Source organism: Oculina patagonica, chromosome 8 (genome assembly GCF_052425735.1).
Source record: "Oculina patagonica isolate OP01 chromosome 8, crgOcupat, whole genome shotgun sequence".
Taxonomy (NCBI): domain Eukaryota; kingdom Metazoa; phylum Cnidaria; class Anthozoa; order Scleractinia; family Oculinidae; genus Oculina; species Oculina patagonica.
Genome location: NC_135765.1, coordinates 33272387 through 33291779, shown reverse-complemented (window position 1 = coordinate 33291779; position 19393 = coordinate 33272387). Strand labels below are relative to the sequence as shown.

The following is a 19393-nucleotide window of genomic DNA, read 5'->3' as shown; positions in this document are numbered from 1 at the left end:
GTTTAACATAGTTTGGTTGAGATAACCATAGTTAGTATGAGACTGAACATGCCTAACGGGTGGAAAATTCGACTTTTTTTAAAAAAACGGCAAAGACAGAATTAAATTTAGTTCATAGTAACAAAAAGAAAAAAAAAAAAAAAAAAAAAAAAAACAGAAAAACATCTCGTTCCGCCGTTTCTCGTTCCGCCGTTACGCCGTTCCGCGTTCCGCCGTTACGCGGATTACTAACAACCACCTTTGAGTAAAAGTTCGAAAGGTTCAATTTAAACCTTGGAGGGCCAGACGGTATTAAACCCAGAATGTCCATCTCCTGGTAACAAATAGTTTCTGTTTTTGTGGGCTAAACTTGGAAATTGTTGCAGCTACACCGGTCGCGATTGCCAAGATGCGATTGTGTAGGGCCGTCGGCGTCGGATTCCACTATTACAGGTTGATCTTGAAGCTTCTTGATGAGCAATCGGCTCGAGTCAACTTCTTCCTCGAAGGACGTGTCGTATTGTAGGCAGGTTTATGGCTCCATCTGACTTGATTTCTGGGACAAGCGCGACTCACTTTTGCTGTTCACTATTAAAACCCCACTAAATCCTTGACTAATGCAACGTCATAGCCTCGCTTGCATGATGGGAAAACAAAGATGGCCGCTCACGGCAGCAAAATGACTATTTTGCTGTCCCGATTATTGACAACAAATTGGATGTCAAAGCAAATAATTACTATTTTCAGTAATTTCATCGTATGAACTTTCATTTAAGGTAAAAATTTTCTAGACCCTTGTTTCCCTTTAAAATACATAGTTAAATACATTATTCTACAAAAAGCAACTAATACAATGATTATAATTGTTTTCTTGCATTAAAATTGTTTCTTGAATTCTTCGTAATCATAATATTGTAAAAAAAGTAATAGGTAATGCTAACTCAACAGCAACTTAATTAAGTTATCGCAACATTTTAACATACATGTATGTTTGCAAAACAGTTCCATTTTTCCATTTTTCTCAAGGTGATAAAAACACTTGTAGAGGTTGTTAGTAATCCGCGTAACGGCGGAACGCGGAACGGCGTAACGGCGGAACGAGAAACGGCGGAACGAGATGTTTTTCTGTTTTTTTTTTTTTTTTTTTTTTTTTTTTCTTTTTGTTACTATGAACTAAATTTAATTCTGTCTTTGCCGTTTTTTTAAAAAAAGTCGAATTTTCCACCCGTTAGGCATGTTCAGTCTCATACTAACTATGGTTATCTCAACCAAACTATGTTAAACTGGACAAACAAACAGTAAATATATTCCATAAAATGAAGGATACCTATATTTTCTTAAATCCTTCTATGTCGATTTCGTCCCAGGATTATGAGTTAAGGATTTAAGAAAGGTTTATTGTTGAAGAATTCGTATTTGGCGCGATTTACTACCTTTTCCCGCCTGTTTGCGAGATTTCCCCGGGGCAATTTTTCGCGGGCGCACTTTCTCACGACACACGAGGCCGTCATGGAAGAGAGTGATGATGGTAAGTTAAATTTCGTACTTTCAGTCGCTTTACTTCCCTTTCTGAGTGATTTTTTCGTCTTAAATGTTCATTGTAGTTGTTTCTTTATTAATTTGTCGGTTTGTTGAAGTGCTATTGTCGTAACAAATTGCTTTCAATTATGATTGTTTTCCAGAAGTAATCTTTGTCGAGGAGCGAAGTCTCTGTGGTACGTAAGACTCACACTGTGTGCATTTCTTTTGTCCTTATATTACTTAGCTTTATGCTTACATGTTCATTCAATGCTTCTCCCATGTAGATGATGTTAATGTCAGAGGACGCACTCCTGGGGTAAGATTATCCATGTCATAAGTTTTATATGCGTACCACAACACTTTTATTTGTGTGAAAATCGATACATTTTCCAGAATTCATTTTCGCGGAAACATCGTGTCACGCAACGTCTCAGCACAGACTAGCCCAGGATAGACCAGTAATGTAAATTTATCGTGCCTTAAAAAATACCCATCTCTTGCAAATCATAGATAACACTTTTCACTTCTTCTTTTCTTTATCTAAAATTTTCATTGTGGTATTCAGATTGTCCAAACTACCCTTCCCTCCCCCACATGTCACGCATTCTGTAGCAGTGGGGTTGTTGGAATCGATTATTAAAATAATGATAATAATAATAATAGTAATAGTAATAATAATAATAATAGTATTATTAGTCGGCTGTTTTTTTAATTATTAATCTTTTTATTGATTTTTTAATGATTGTGTGAAATAAAGTATCTGATCAATTGTAATTTTTTTAAAAACATATATTATTATTATTATTGCTATTATTATTATTGTATTTATTTCCCTTCACTTCTATAATACATAATGTATATATTAGTTCACCTACCTACTTACCTACCTACCCACCTACCTCACTTCCTCCCTCCCTCTGTCTGTTCCTCCCTCTGTCAGTCCGTCCCCTCCTCCCTCTCTCCTTCTCTCCCTCCCTCCCTCCCTCCCTCCCTCCCACCCTCCCTACCTACATGTACCCACCTGCCTGACTGCCACCCACCTACCTGCCTGCCTGCCTACCTACTTACCTATCCAACAAGGGTATGATCATATAACAGAGAATACATAATCTGTTATGTACTAAAATATATATTTGACGTCTTCAGATTGGAGATCTTGCTGAAAATTTTAAAAGTTTGAGCCCAGTGAAGTCCAGACCTAGAAGCACTGCAAGGTAATATGTTGTTAAAACATTGGACATAACACACATTGGACTCTTTTAATGAGCTAGCTTACAGAGTATAAATAGTCTCCACCCAGTCTGAATATATAAAACATGCATATAACTGCACATGTTGTTTTCTATTTAATAGCTGTTATATGAAGAAAAATAACAGATCGTTTGTTTCTTTTTTCTTTTCAATCTTGGCTTAGCATACCAGTGGCTAGGGCTTCAAGTGATTCCAGTGATTCTAACGAAAGTCTAGAGGAGTGCCCTTGGACAAAACAAAGGTAAATTTCATGGATTTTAAATTAAATAATTAATTAATTAAGAAATAAATAAATAAATAAATAAAATGTTCATTAAGGTCACCATAACCTTAAACTGATTTTTTTTTTCATTTCTTTTCACTTGAACGTTAGACACCACTGAAAATATACGATTACTTTAAGTGTAACATTAACATGTAATAGGTTTCTTTACTTTAAATTAAATATCTACCAAGTGCTTCAGGATTTTTTTGTGGAGATAAATGATATAGTGCATCCATGTGCTTTCAATTATAGTACCAAAGGCTCTGCAGACAATGTTGACGATAAAGATGCCCCTCCCATGTCCATGTCATCTAGTAAAGATGGTGTTGTCCTTCCAAATGAAAGCGATGAACCACAGTTGTTTAACAGCGACAGAGAAACCCCAATTTTTGTGAAAGGAAAAACAGAGAGCCTTTCCTTTGAGAAGGTTTTAGACATCTTGCTGAATGAACACAACCCCGATTTTGTTTGCACTAAACAACCAATGCATTGCCAACAGAATGTAAGCTTCTTGATTCGGACATCAAGTGTGCGAGTAGAGGATCTTCCCTATGACGACAATGGAGCATATGCCAACAAGGGCTGCCATACCTGGACATTCCGTGTTCGTAGAGATCCAAAAGGGGAGCTGAAGAAGACTTTCATTGCAAGGCGGTACGTTAAAGGTGGAAGCGATTACGTCTACCTCAGAAGGAAATATCGCACAAGCAAGTCATGTGAAGAGTTTCGTCAGTTCGTGTCATATGCCGAGGACAATCAGGGTAACACCATTGGTGGCATTGCTCTTCTCCAGTACAATTTCCAAACAAAGGAGAAGAAGTTTGAAGTTCTTGCTCACGGAAATAAGAAGGATAAAACTGTACCTTTTCTACCTACCAATGTCACAACAAAAGAAAAGATTAAAGAGGCAGCGTGCACAACCAAGCCAATGAAAGCTATGGCAAAGATTGCCCAAACCTCTTCCCTTATTGACGCGACAGATAGTGCGAGCACACCACGTGATCGCATGCAAATATACAACATGCGGAGACAAACCAAAGAGAAGGAGAAACAAGAGAATGGGATACCTGGCTTAGAGGCGCGGAAAGATAAACTTTACAGTTTGATGCTCATGGCCAATCAGGAGTTGGATAGTGAGGGCGAATCCTTTATACATGGTGTGTCAGCCTGGCCAGAGGCTATGTGCATCACTGGTCTTCCGTATCAATTTCACGATATCACACGCTTTTGCTGTGGCCCGTTACAGTTTTACCCCTTATGCATTGACACCACCTTCAACATGGGGGAGTTCTACGTGACCCCTACAACGTACAAGAACCTTCTACTCGAAAATGTGCGTGATGGTAAGCCACCAGTCTTTATCGGGCCAACCCTGGTACATATGACAAGAAGTTACAGCGCATATTGCCACCTTGCAAGCAAACTGAAAGAAGTCGAGCCCGGAGTTAACGATCTAAGAGCTTCCGTTACTGATGGTGAGCCAGGCCTCATAAAAGCATGGAAGGTGTTTTATCCAGAGTCTTGCCAGTTGCGGTGTGTAAAGCATTTTACCGAGAATGTGAAGGACGAGCTGAAATCAATAGGCATCAAGGGAGAAGCACAACGTGGCTTTCTCAACCATATATTTGGTTTTGTGGAAGATGATATATACCACGAAGGTCTTCTGGATGCCAATGATGATGAAACCTTCGATGCAGTTCTAGCGTCTCTAGAGCCTGAGTGGAACAAGAAGGAACGGGAGCTTCTCCCCGAAGGATGTGAGCCAAAGTTCTTCAACTGGATGTCAAAGAAAGCTGATATGATAAAAGGGAGCTTATCGGCAGGAGTTCGTCTGAAGGCTGGTCTTCAACCTGGCGAAAAGATGACAAGCAATGCAGCTGAAGCAGGCAATCATGTATTGAAAGAAGCAGCAGACTATGAAGAGATGTCACTGCCCGAATTTGTAGTCCTAGCCAAATCTGTGGCATTAAACCAGCACCAAGGGCTTGTACGAGCCATACTGAGGAAGGGACAATATCGCTTTAAAGATGAGTATTCTTATCTGGAAGTTAAGGAGCATGTGTGGATGCACGGTATGACAGTAGAATCTAGGAGGAGGCACGTTGCCAAGATCCTGAATCTTGAATTAGGTGCAAGTGAAGTCCCAACTGAGCCAGCAACTAAAACAGGGCAACTTTCTGTTCCATACACCAGTGCCAACTTGCAGGTCACAGAGTCAGTGTTGTCAGCAATTTGGAACAAAGCAAGTGAGTATCTTATGAAGCCTGACAGCGTCGTTCAGCTTCCTAACGAGGGAGATGGCGAGAAGAAATTTTTTGTGTACAGTCGATCCAAGCCAGACAACCCTAATGTTGTAGCAATTGGCCCAAATGGGAAAGTGAGCTGTTCATGCTTGATGTACCGTTCAACGCCAAACATATGTTCTCACTCGGTAGCTGTGGCTGAAAGGGACAATAATTTGGAAAACTTTCTGAGCTGGGTAGCTAAGTCAGGAGAGCCTAACTTGTACAGGTAATGATATGTACTCATATGTAAGTTGCATAGTGTTATCGTCCAAGAGAGAGTAGTTCTGAAAGGAACTGTTGTTGGTGACTGATGTTTCGACAACATAAGCGGAAGTCATCTTCAGACTCTCTGAAGATGATCCGCTCAGCTTGTCGAAACATTAGTCACCAACAACCGTTATTTTCAAAACTTCTGTCATTTGGATGATCACATATGCGACCTACTGATACTCCTGCTTTCAAACCATTTACTATGATACTCGTATGTATTATAGACTTATCTGCAGTACAAATTTTGTGCAAATTGCAGAATACAAATTGGATCACAGTGAGTTATGCATTAAGTGAAGATACATATTATAAATATGTGGTCTGCTTACCATATTGGAGCATGAATTATGTTTATTGTTTATAAAATCGCAAATGTTTCCCAAGGTTGTTCCCTTTAATTGGGAAATTAGAAGGGGACAGCCCTGTGAACGACGTTGCCTGTTGCAAAGAAAAACCGTCCATTTTCATGCGGATAGTAATTCCTTCGTTAATTAATTGGCTTTGGTTTCGTTTCTGTGGTGGTAATTTTGTTCATTTATTCCACAAAGGAATTTTCCGAATATAAAATATAAATCGTATATGTGTCACTTTTGATTTCACATGAGACTAACTTCCGAACCCGTTTATTTGACCAGGATGACGTAAACAAAACATTCATACCAAGTTAAAACCAAATAAAGTGAAGTCTTAAGACTTACCAAAAATGCATCTTGATTTTTCCAGGGGCTCCTTTCCTTTGCCATTTACGGAGATGAACCTTACATTTCGCTCTGCATTCGTTACTTTTAATGTAGGCTGTACAGTTCTCTATTTTCCTGTGAGAACGCCACCGACGAATACTGAAAACGGGCCGCCATCTTTGTTTCATTCACGGTTGTAACCTGGGGAGAGGACGAAAATCCACCCCAGGGGTGGTGTGCTGGATTATTGTCCTCTCCCCAGGTTACGCTCATAATAAAGGCAAAGATTCAGGAACGATTCGGTGACGATCTCACGGGAAAATAGAAGACTGCGAACAGACTAATTTTAACAAATCCAACTAATCCCGAAAGTGGTTGTCTTGCCCACAAGCATTATACTTTAACTTATCTGTCACGAAATAAAAATATCGAAAACGTTGGTAATTGCGTTACTCTTGAGTAGTCACGAAAAATGTCAATTTAGGCAAGCTTTTCGGCCAGTGAGTTTGTTCATGCAGGGTGTGCGTGATAGATAAACGGGTATATTGGTTCGGATAAAAATCTGGGTTGAATTTGTCGTGTTCCCCTCAAAACCTTTTAAGTAACCCTTAAAACAATGCCAGATCGTATGCTTAAGAAGAACCCTTTTTATTCCCAATCGTTTTTTATTGTCATTATACTTTCCTTCATCTCAGCCCAATTTTGTAGATAGAATGTTAGCAGCCATGCAACGAACGGATTTAATCAGTCTAGTTAGAACTAACTGAAATACAAGCTACGGTTTAAAAGATTTTTTTTTTGCTTTCTTTGTTTTCGGACGAAAATGTCCTTTAGTAAGATTCTCCCACGCTTCATTCCCGTTGATTGCTTTTCGTTGATCCCACAGGTTGTCTACCAGTAACGTTAATGTGAGAGCAGCAGGCCAAAAGGGGGGGAAACCGAAAAGGGCGCGAAAATCGACACCTCCAGTAACATCAACATTGACGGTTCCATTACAAGAAACGCTAGCGCGAAGATGCAGTTATCCCTTAACAACTTCTCAGAAACCTCCCGAGAGTGACCAGCTTTCTTCACCTCCTGATGGGATGAACATTCAAGGTTGTGCAGCGCAGATTTTGCCTCCAGATCACCAGCTCGGTTGGAAGCCAGGAAGTAGAACAGCACAACACTACTCCAGTCCGATAGGTAGTTTTCCGGTGGAAACACCCCGCCAGACCTTCAACGGACCACAACAGTTCACTCCGACCAGACAACCAGGTGCCACATTTCAGCAGTACACCCCGATAGGGCAACCCAACAGCACATTCTCAGCATGGCATATCGGCAGCACAACCCAGCACTACACCCAAACAGGGCAAGCCGGTAGCACATCCCAGCACTACACCCAAACAGGGCAAGCTGACGGCACATCCCATCACTACACCCAAACAGGGCAAGCCGGTAGCACATCCCAGCACTACACCCAAACAGGGCAAGCCGGTAGCACATCCCAGCACTACACCCAAACAGGGCAAGCCAGTAGCACATTTCAGGAGCTAACATTAGCAGGGCAGACCGGAGGTACACTCCAGCAGTTCACCATTGCAGGGCCCAGCAGCGCTATAAAGCAGCACATCCTCACAGGACAACCCGGCAACACACTCCAGCAGTACACACCGGGTCTTACAGGATCAAAGCCGTGGCATAACAGCAACCCTTTCGTAGTTACGAAATTAAGTAACCGAGTAAAAAAATGTAGTTCTTGTCACGTAGAGTTTCGCTCCCCAGCAGGACCACCTTTCATAGGTTTGGTTGTCCGGCATTCTGAGCGGGATCAGTACAGAGATAAGTATGGCCAGTCTCGAATTAGCAGTGAGGCCAATCACTATTATCACTGCACGTTACAGTGTATCAAGTCCAGGCATCCATTCTTTCATCCGGGATTACTTCAAGTGGAAGGTGCAGATGCGATGGATCAAATGCAAATAGATTATCTGAAAAACGTGTTTGGATTCTAGACAGTCTTGGAGAGACATTTTTGTTGTGTTTTGTTTGTTTCACTGTTTACAAAGACAATCCAAGTGCACGTAGGTGCTAAACCACCCCCCCCCCCCCCCCAAACGTTTTATCTAAAATTGGGTTTTTGTTGAGATTTTAAATAACTTTGTTGATGTTGATCGTCTGCTTGCTAAACTTGGTAGGTTAACATAAGACTATATGCCAATCATTTTGAAAGACTCGCTTGTAGAACTTGTCACTATGACGTCATAATTGATGACGTCACACTTTTGTTAAAATTAAAGTTAAGAATTGTCTTAATTTTTAAGATAGAGCGCGTCAATAGAAGTTGAAAACAGAAAACAGTTTGTACATACGACCAATACTGAATGAGATATGACATTTTGAAGTTGGAAAAAAATAGAGTCAATAAATGGGGCCTCCCCCTTGTGTAATAAACCCAACTTTGACTGCCTTTTTGTCTTAATAGTAGTGCAATTGGCATTGCACATTGGTTGTATTAATGCAGAAAGTAAAAGGGAAAAGAAACTTTATGGAAAAAAGATTTTCTGTCATTCCTGGAAGCATAAATGCATATTTGTGACGTAATAAAAGGTTACGTGACCAAAAAGTCCTTCGTCATTTTGTTGTCCTGAAGGCAAAAATGAAAAAATTAAAACCATACGATTTTTAGGAACAGTAATAAGTCTTTTTTACCAGAATACCAGCACAGCTAGAAATGAGCTGATTTACGCTCTTTCTGATATCACATGGAAAGCAACGGTTCTTATCCAATCGCCGAAGTTAAGCCCTGTTGGGCGGGGTAAGTACTTGGCTGGGTGACCAACTGAAAATACCCCTTGTTGTGGGCTTTTCATTTCTGTTTTTTTTTTTCATGCGAAATCAGTAACTTTACAGGCCTTTCTATTTTTTTTGTGAACGGCTTTGTTGACTTGCTTCGACTTTGTACGTTTTATTGTCTCGATTGAGTCTCGCTTCTCCTTGAAAACTTCGCTCTAGATCGACTTCGAAGGATAAAGAAGATATGCATGCCATTTATTTTGTGAGATATATTAACTGTTTTTTGTTTTTTTTTTGTTAAAAAAAAAAAACAGAAAAAAAATGTCGTTACGCCGTTTCTCGTTCCGCCGTTACGCCGTTCCGCGTTCCGCCGTTACGCAGATTACTAACAACCACTTGTAGATACACGAAGCAAAGAAAAACAAAGATGAAACTCTTAAAAAATTTCAGACCAAATATAACACAACAATAATATCTGTTCAGTACTGTTTTTCTTCCTGTGACAACAATTCTTAAGAACTTCCGTGTATGTAAGGGTGGAACATGTTTTTGGAAATATCAGGAATAATTTTAGAAAGCAAGATTTGTTTTATAGCACAGATATTTACTTAATAGTCTTGATGTCTGACAGAGTCTCAGAATGTACATTTTGCCAATGCTAATTTTTACATATAAAATATCTGCACATAATTCAGTCACTAAAAATTGACGAACACATGTCTCATTGCATAGCAATGATTAACTTCATGCCTGCTTCAGTTGAACTGTTATAACAGCATGATTACTGATTAAAAGAGTATTGTAACTTAATTAGCCAAGGGTAACTAAACGTAAGTACTTTTCACCATCACATGTCTCCTGTCTTCGTAGTGTGGTACAATCACTGGTGCCTGGTTTACGATGATCTGTAATGTAATCAAGATTACTCGATGTTACTTAAATGAGTAGAACTTATAACCTTTAAATGACATTATTATTAGTAAATAATAAAGATGGTAAATTTCAAGCTCAGTGATAAATAGTGAAGAAATTATTCAACATGACACGAGCGTGGGACAAAGAAAAAATTTGAGTCCCCAACGGGAATCGAACCGATGGCCTCCCAGATACCGGTATCTGAGAGGCCATCTGTTCGATTCCCGTTGGGGACTCAAATTTTTTCTTTGTCACACGCTCGTGTCATGTTGAATAATTTCTTCACGACATTATTATTATTATCATGATTATTATTATTATTATTATTAAATATTGTTGTTGTTGTTGTTACGATTATCAACATCACCATCATCTAGCCATCATAGGGAATGGCAAAAGACCAAGAAATGTGGTAAGAGAGAGGCCCTATTTCCCGGGGGGGGGGGGGGGACTCCCACATGAAACGGACGGGGCAATCTGGGTGTGGCTCAAGCTTTTCTTGACCCCTAAAAGATACCAAAAAACTAAGAACGGAGGGGATATTTGTATATTTCTTCGTGCGTAACCCTAAACGATACCATTATGACTAAAAATATTGGCGTTTTGGGCGTTTTGCCCGGAACACCCTAAGCGAGACCAAAGATCCGAAATTTACACCCCTAAGCGAGACGACGAGCATCCCCGTCACTTTCATATGCGAGTCCCCCCCCCCCCCCCCCCCCCCCGGGCCCTATTTCCCAGTTGGGGAGAAGGAAATGAATGATGATGATGATGATAGCCGTGGAAAACTTGCAGACATCTTCATAATAGTACATGTTTGTATACAATACAAGCCTACAATAATGAGAATTATACTAGGGCCGCCAAGCGGCCTGAAGTAATAATTCGGATTATATAAACAGACGAAGTGAGAAATATATGAGAAAACAAATGGTAGGAATTTCCCAGTTAGTGCTTCAAACCACTTTTTAACGCTAAAAATATAAGGGGTACCCCCTTAAAAGCAAAACAAGGGCCTGGGTCTACCCATAAGGCCCTGGTGCCTAGGTCCCGCGGACCCATTATCCTTCGCTGGCTTTTTGACGCCGTGAAATAGACAGGCAAAGCAACACCCTATAAATACACCAGGGAAGGGTGAAGGGTGGGAACCTCATATATTTCTCACTTCGTCTGTTTATATAATCCGAATTATTACTTCAGGCCGCTTGGCGGCCCTAGTATAATTCTCATTATATTTCACAGACTCCGTTCGAAATATATGAGAAAACAAATGGTAGTTTTTAACGCCACTTGTATAAGCAATTAAAAAATCATAACACAGCCAGTTTCCAAGTAAACTTAAATGAGAGGAAAAACCTCGATGTCAGTGTAGAACGGCTGTTACATCTACCTTGAGGAAAAAACCTCCATAGCAAGGTTTAAATTAAACATGGGATAACAGTAAAATGTGCTGAATGCAGTTTAAGCACAAGACCAATAGGTCATCTAATGCAAAAAGTAAGTGTGAGAAATTTACTGGCGGCTGCTATTGTAGAAGCAACACACACTAGCATAGCTTTAAAATATGACTGTCTATTCCTGTTGCACACATAAAAATTTTCTAGCCAGCCCACAATGCGTTATAACGGTTTGTGGGGCAGTCTAATTGAAATTAACAACTAAACGGTTGACAGAATGTATGTTCCTAAAAAGATTAAATAACTAAATATCGTTCAAGACATTATTTGGGAGAAAGCTTTTTGCCTTGGTCAAAGACGGGCAAAAAATGCTTCTGTAGGTTTGTCTGAATCGAGCCTGAAATATCAGATTTTCTAAGCATAATATAACATATAGCGAGTAAGAAAGACACCGCAAAAAACTCCGTTAGGAGAGTTGAGGTCAGAGATAAATGTAAACTCAGGGAGAACAACTTCCTGGCTGGGTGAACTTAAAGTGTTAGGGGCTATAGTAGCTTTTTGTAACAAAGAATAACGTGTGTACTACCGCCCGAAAACATACACCCATTTGCCGCGGTTTTGCTCAAGGCGATTTCGCCTAGGAACTCCGACAGACGCGGCGCGGGCGGATTTTTCTGGATTTACCGACGTCTGCCGCGGCAAGTGAGGCCGCGGTGTAGTAAGTAATAACGGCAGTTTAGATAGGCTACAGATACGCTTGTGTTATGTTCAAGAACGTAACATTTGCCGGTGTGATACCGTAATCCCTTGCTTGGCAAAAAATAGACGGGTTCCAATAAACTTGGTATACGTGACATATACCAAAATAAATAATTATAATTATTTAAAACGACTTATTTGGATAATTGTGGACCCAGACTTCCCTCTTGCTTTCATAGCAGATCAGTCGTTTTCTCGAAGGAGAAGTTTGTTTAGTTAAAACTTCTGTTTTTTTTTTTTATAATTAAAAAGCCAAGCTTTAAAATAAAAACTGAATGAAAATATGCTTGAAGTGGTATAAAATAATAGCAACTAATTGAATTTCTCAAGTCGCTTAAAAACAAGGACTTCACGCATTCCATTTAATTTGGCACTGCAAAACTGTCCACATTTCGCTATGAAGGAAAGTTTTTTACGCCAAAAATGCATTTATAATAATCAATTTACATTACACCATGTAATGTAAACTTATGTAAACTTTGAGGTTATGGAAAACCCTTTAAGCGATTTTCTTATCTCATGATCTGCAATCATCTGCTTCTAAACGTGAAATAAATGCGACAGGATACTGTCTTAAGTCTCTGAGTTTAATGTCGATCTGACAAACAAACAAATAAACATATGGGTATTCGCCAGGTTCACTTGTAGGCTTTTATTAGGACTGGAACGCAAAAGGCGGGAAATATACAGGCATTTGCCAAATGGCTAGTAAAATCAGAACGATAAGATTTGATAGCCATGGGCTTCGCGATGTGATATTCCGCGAAGCAGACAGTGAGAACAGTGTAGAATCTTGCTGCTTTTTCCTGACGGAATGGTAAAATCACAAACATTGAAAACAATTATGAAACTCAGTAAGTGGGTAAGCACCGATGTTGGAATATGAATGATTTTCCAAGGTTACTTGTAAACCTTAAGACTGGTGGAGAGCCACTTCAGAGTGTTTTGACGACTTCCTTAGTTGCCGAAGTCAAAGGTTTATAAGGACTTGAATAGACTTTCACTTGAAGAAAGTTGAAAGAGGCTTAATCAATTCTGTAGGGCCAAACACAGGCCGAATGGGCGGGTCTTGAACCGGAACATATTCCCGTACGAAAAAATAGTCAATTTTGAGAAAAACTCGTAACGAGAACTGAAATGAACAAGTCCTTAAAAAATGTACTTGACTCCTGGTAAAAGCGACGCTTTTAAGCAACTGATGTTTTCCGTCTGGAAAGGTTCGGTACTATGAACTTCATTTGATCGGGTCTATCACTAGACACATGGGTCCTAGGTTTTTGGTACTAGGAAAACGAGCTTCCGTGAAAAAAAAATCGTGTCGTGAAAAGGGAAATCTTTCATAAAGATCCTTTTCGTGGTAACCTGTGAAGTGCTGGAATAATACAAGAGCCTCCTGACCCGATACGTGGGTAAAGGTGGAGACATATAGGGATGGTATATTAAAAACCGAAGGCTCATTTCTGAGAACCCGCAATGATGTGGAGAATACACGGTACGGTTTTGGGGCGATTTTTAAGTCACAAGGCGCTAGGAGTAATTGTACTGTGCGAGTCTAATTGACTTCACCTTTTGACCGTCGTCAACGCTAATTCTGGCAACTAAGTTTGGAACGGTGCAAATACACATATCAAGTGGATTGCTATTTGGTCAAGCTATCTCCTTGATGTTTGCTACAAAAGAAGGAACTATATAACTTTGTTTAGAAAAGTATTGACTGCATAATGCGCCATATCTTTTCATCTCCCTTTTTTGGTGACAGCTTAAGGGTAGCTCTGCAAGGGTTACGACCTGGTTCAGGCTGCAAGAAACACTCTGTTTGCAGAGAACAAAACGAGCCATAGTTGTAATTTTGAACAAATTTACTGTGGTAAAATTAAGTTTCTATTTATCTGTCTGATGTCTCAAAATAGACAGAAAAGCATTTGCTCTGCCAGCAGGTAAAGCTTGCAACATGGTTAATTATCACATAAGTTGGACCTCAATCATACACCAGGGGCACCATACATGGGGCCAGTGGCATTCTAGAAGTCAAGGCAAACAATGAACATTGGACCTTGTCCCTTTCTTGGACAGAATATCTCATTCAAAGGGAAACTTGATTTGACAATTGCTGATCAAGTTTTGGGAGCAGATAGTGCATCCACTTGAGGAGTTCCCAATCTTCCAGAATAAGAAGATATTGCTTATATATAATTATATATATTTGCAAAAGTTAGTATCCACAAAATTTGGGGAAAGAGGATAATGGTTTCCAGGAGGTTGACTTGGGAGTCGAACAGACCATTATCATCACTGTAATACTGTACTTAAGTTTGCAGCTTCGTCAGATATGTCTTATCAGACTCTGTTTGTTTCTAAATGGTCTCTACGAGTGCCATCATTATAAGACTGCATTGAGTTCCCAGCTTCTTTAGATGTCTATCAGACTCGGTTTGTTCCTTAATAAGCTCGACGGGTGCCTAAAATAGGCTCTACAGGTGCCTGAATAGGCAATATTGGTGCCTCAATGGGCTCTATTGGTGCCTCAATAGGCAATATTGGTGCCTGAATAGGCGATATTGGTTCCTGAATAGGCAACAATTGGTGCCTGAATAGGCAATATTGGTGCCTGAATAGGCGATATTGGTTCCTGAATAGGCAATATTGGTGCCTGAATAGGCGATATTGGTTCCTGAATAGGAAATATTGGTGCCTGAATAGGCAATATTGGTGCCTGAATAGGCGATATTGGTTCCTGAATAGGCTCTATTGGTGCCTCAATGGGCTCTATTGGTGCCTCAATAGGCAATATTGGTGCCTAAATAGGCGATATTGGTTCCTGAATAGGCAATATTGGTGCCTGAATAGGCAATATTGGTGCCTGAATAGGCTCTATGGGTGCCTAAATAGGCTCCACAGGTGCCCGAACGGGCGCAGCATAAGTCCAAATGACTTATCGGTCGCCAAAGATTCGCTGAACTTCTATCCTGACGAGTCATTAGCCATAATCGACAGATCATCAGACTGAACTTGTTCGCAGCGAATCTATTCGCTCGTAAAGACTCTCGAGCGAGAGAAGAATCTCCTGAAGAGTATCATCGTCTTCTACGTGAAAGGTCTTTGCGTCGTTTGGCAGGACCATTCATCACGTATTTCAGGCAGACGCCGAAACAGTTTCGGCGGGAAGATGGCGACCAGCAACGAGTCCTTCTATGCGACTTTGTGTTGCCAAATGGATATCTTCAGCGATGCAATATATCTGAAGAGCGACAAAATATCGCTAAAAAGAAACCTGCTGTGCCAAAAACACAGAGGAATAGCCTGAAAAGGTAAAAAATTAGCAAAAATACAAGATAAAGGGCAAATACTTACCGTAGGGTTTGAAGCACAAGGAAAAAAAGCCAGCGAAGGATAATGGGTCCGCGGGACCTAGGCACCAGGGCCTTATGGGTAGACCCAGGCCCTTGTTTTGCTTTTAAGGGGGTACCCCTTATATTTTTAGCGTTAAAAAGTGGTTTGAAGCACTAACTGGGAAATTCCTACCATTTGTTTTCTCATATATTTCGAACGGAGTCTGTGAAATATAATAACACCAGCTAGTTACCCTATAATGACCAATAATAATGTTATATTTCTATTGATAAGTTTCTCTTATTTTCTTACCTCTTTGTTTTTACCACTTGTTGATTTAATGTTACTCCCGGCTGATTCAAGCAACAGCCTGACGTTCTGCATGCACCGGCCACTTGCTATCTGAAGTGGTGTGTTTCCAGAGAAGGCCCCCTCACTAATGTTTGCACCACATTTAAGTAATTCTTGTACCACTTCAAGATTTTCTGCTTCTACTGCATGATGCAGAGGAGTACGACCACTTTTACCATCCTTGTAGAAAAACAAAATAAAACAAAAAAAAGTGTTAACAAGTGTGTGGAGCTGCTGGCAGCAATGGCTTAATGGTTTCAGCATGTTGGATGACGGATCCAGTGATTTGAGTTGAAGCATTGGTTTGGGTAATTGTGTTATTTTGCAAGACAGTTATCCCTCATAATTTATTCCCTTTCTGAGCATAAAGGAGTATAAATGTGTTCCCGTGGACTGTTTAGGGCAACCAGACAAAATATGGGGACCGGCATCAGCACTTGCAGAGTAGCAATCAAGGCCTGGCCCAAGTTGTTCTAAGGATGGATAACGCTGTTCATGGGAAGTTCACTATCCAGTGTATAAGTGCTGACAAAAAGTTCTACTCTATCGACTGGATAGCATTATCCAACCTTTGAACAACAGGGCCTGGTGCTCTATTTCCATCGAAACCTAGATATAAAGCTCTGACTGTGTGGGATAGTTCGGCCTGAGTGTGACTTGTAAAAGAGTACCTAGTTATTTATTTTTGGAGAATGCCAGGTGTCTTTCAGATCTGTTACAACAAGTCTTGTGTTGAAGGAAAATTTGTCTAAATCAGTTAAATACCTTGCAATTAACATTTGCTCCATGGTAAACCAAACACCTCACCGCCTCAGGGCAACTTGCAAATACGGCTTCATGAAGAGGCGTGAATCCATTAAAATTCCTCAACTCTAGATCAGGGGCATTTGCCGCTGTACAAAGTTCTTCTATGCATTCCGTACTTGACCTCTGGCAAGCCAGATGTGTTGGTGTTTGTCCATTACGATCTGGCAAGTTTACATTTGCGCCAGCAGTTGTAAGCTTTCCTACAATATGAGCTTGTTCTGTTATTACTGCCAGGTGTAGTGGTGTTTGCTTAAGGTTGTTGTAAATGTCCAGAGTTAGATTAGACATTAGGTTGACAAGATATTCCACAAGTTGGGTGTTGCCGTGTGCGATAGCGATGTGAAGTGGCCTGCAGGTAATCAATACAATACAATACTTAGTTTATTCAGTTGAACATAAAATTTGATGATCTTATTTGATACATTAAAACAGCTTAATAATAGAATACAGTTGACTCTCTCTAATACAGACACCGTCGGGACAATCAATATCCCCAACTGTCCATTATAGAAAGATGTCCATCTTATAGGGAGTTTAGTTACAGTAAAATGACAAAAAACAAAAGGGATAGGACCAGCACCAGGTGTCCGTCTTAAAGAGGTGTCCATCTTATAGAGGTGTCTGTTTAGAGAGAGTTGACTGTACATTTCTGTTCATGGGTGAGGTGTTTTCTTCCTTTTCTTTTAATCTTGTTTTTTACCCTTCCTTTGTCCCTTTGTTCTTTTGTTTGTTTTTTGCACACAAAATTTAAACCCAGATAAACATCAAACAGCAGATGAAAACTCCCATTGCTTAAACAGGCTAAGTTCAAGTTAAAACAGTTACAATTATCATGAAAATAATTTGTCGCAACTTACGTATCTCCGTCTTCATCTTGAAGAGCAGCTAGATGACACTCAGACGCTGACAGCAGGCTCATTGTTGCCACGTTATCACTCATTAATTTGGGTTCAGGACTGATTGGTGTTTTCGGTATTTCTGTTTCTGGAACTAGACAGCATCAGAAAAGTGGTTATTATTAACTGAACATCCTTTAAAAGTTCCTGAGACCCGTTCTCATCATATATATTTTTTTTACTCTGTCAAAGTATTTATTGACATTTCGAAATTCTTTCTTCTATCATATGTTCAATACATTCCCACAGAAACGCTTGTCAGTTCTCTGCAAATGTGCTCAGAGAATAAGCGCGGGATACCTGTGGTTTATCCTCACCTTGCAGGGAAAGACCTTGAGCATGCAATAATTCCCCAAGGAGCCCCAAGTAGGGATTTCTCTTTCTTTGAAGAGAATTAAGAACTAGAACTTTGGAACACTTCTCACAGATTGTTCACCATCTCATATTTCTTTATTTATATCTTCCCCCTTACATAGTAATGATCGGAACTGAAGCGTTTCACTTCCTCATTTCATAAAATATACCGACGTAGACATCACGCAATCACCGGAAGTGTACAGAAATCAGAGAAGTCGTGTCGAGCTTAGGGACTTTCCCGGATAAGGAAGAAGTTAGAAGCACGTGAAATTGTTCGCACAAACGGGACACCCCCTGTTTTTAAGGTTGTACTGTTTTAAATGAACATGCGAAACGACTGCTATAAGTAAAAGCTAAAATCTGTTGGAGTTGATATTAAACTAAAAATTTAGTCGTTCCTGAATTGTAAACATTGAAAACATGTCCAAACTCGCGTCCGCTAATCAAAACATGCAATACAACCACGTCATCGCAAAGCACGTTATATTTGGGAAGTGAAAGTTCTAGTTTCTAATTCTTCTATATTATGATACTGAAGTTTTCGCTTTAGGGACAGAAAAAATAATGAAATAAATATATTTTTGGAGATATTAGTTTTTATGGTGAATTTTAGAATTATATGCTTACGCATACAGAATTTTTAATTAATTTGTTATATTTTCCTTACCTTGCATTGTCCGTGGCAAAATTGTTCGAGGTCGCTTCGAAGCAGGTTCGTCTTGTGTTCTAAGATAAGTGTCTGAATTGACAGATTTCGCAGGAATAATGACATTTGTAGCGGTAGATTTTCGCTTCTCCGCTAGTCTTTGTTTACCGCGAGGCACAGAAGATGCAGTCGAACCAACATCGAGTTCTGTTTTGTTACAACTGCGTTCTCGATGCGAACTTTGCGGATCAGAAACTAGCGGATGAAATCTTGGATCAAAAACTCCTTCTGTATGTCGTGTCATCGGGGAAACTCTCGCGGTTAACTTTCTCTTTACCGCAGCTTTACTTGTCCTCTGAAGTAGGGAATCATCAAAGTTCGGTTGCAAAGCGGAAGTGAGAATCAGTCCATTTGTTCTAAAATTCGCCGCGGCGATTTCCATTTGATAAGTTTTATCCAAAGCTGATCCTAAACTTGTTGCACTCACCATTTCTTAGCACTAAAATCTCGCAGCAACATATAAATAACTTAAATGCAGAACTGCAAGATGCGATAGTCCCTCGTCTCAAACAGGATGCAGTAAGGGGTATTTTTAACCCAGACATTTTTCAGCCAATCAGATTTGAGATAGCTTCACTACCCTCGAGAGGGACTTTCCCGCTTTCGCTTTCGCCTGTTTGTTGTCTTCCTGTGAATTAATTGTGTAAACTCCCTATTTTTTTCCAGTTGAAGCAATATCAGCTAATATTTGTCCCGCAGGCCAAAGCGTCTCGCTACCACGTCCTTAGCAACATTTCGGGAAATTCACATAAATGGTAGCGAGGGTCGATCGAAATAAAAAGATTTTTCCACCGCATAGCGTCACGCAACCCATTGCGTGACAAACTTGCGAGTATAAAACGATTT

The 19393-nt window shown here is 40.0% G+C and overlaps 1 protein-coding gene across 1 annotated transcript; it reads right to left on the bottom strand.

Annotated features, from left to right (window-relative positions):
- Nucleotides 1-9454: 9454 nt before the first annotated feature.
- Nucleotides 9455-19080, bottom strand: LOC144663969 (B-cell lymphoma 3 protein-like). Its single transcript, XM_078525067.1, has 5 exons — nucleotides 18509-19080; nucleotides 17446-17578; nucleotides 16547-16937; nucleotides 15743-15961; nucleotides 9455-9934 (listed from the first exon to the last, which is right to left on the bottom strand). The coding sequence occupies exons 1-5, from the start codon at nucleotides 18975-18977 to the stop codon at nucleotides 9854-9856; spliced, it is 1293 nt and encodes a 430-aa protein (XP_078381193.1). The 5' UTR covers nucleotides 18978-19080; the 3' UTR covers nucleotides 9455-9853.
- Nucleotides 19081-19393: the final 313 nt, after the last annotated feature.

Excerpts from the sequence above, each read along its gene's own strand:
- LOC144663969 (XM_078525067.1), bottom strand. The coding sequence starts at position 18,977 with ATGGTGAGTGCAACAAGTTTAGGATCAGCTTTGGATAAAACTTATCAA. Across the intron at positions 16,938-17,445 it reads CAAGATGAAGACGGAGATAC|GCCACTTCACATCGCTATCG; the intron begins GTAAGTTGCGAC and ends GATTACCTGCAG. Across the intron at positions 15,962-16,546 it reads GAGCAAATGTTAATTGCAAG|GATGGTAAAAGTGGTCGTAC; the intron begins GTATTTAACTGA and ends TTTTTCTACAAG.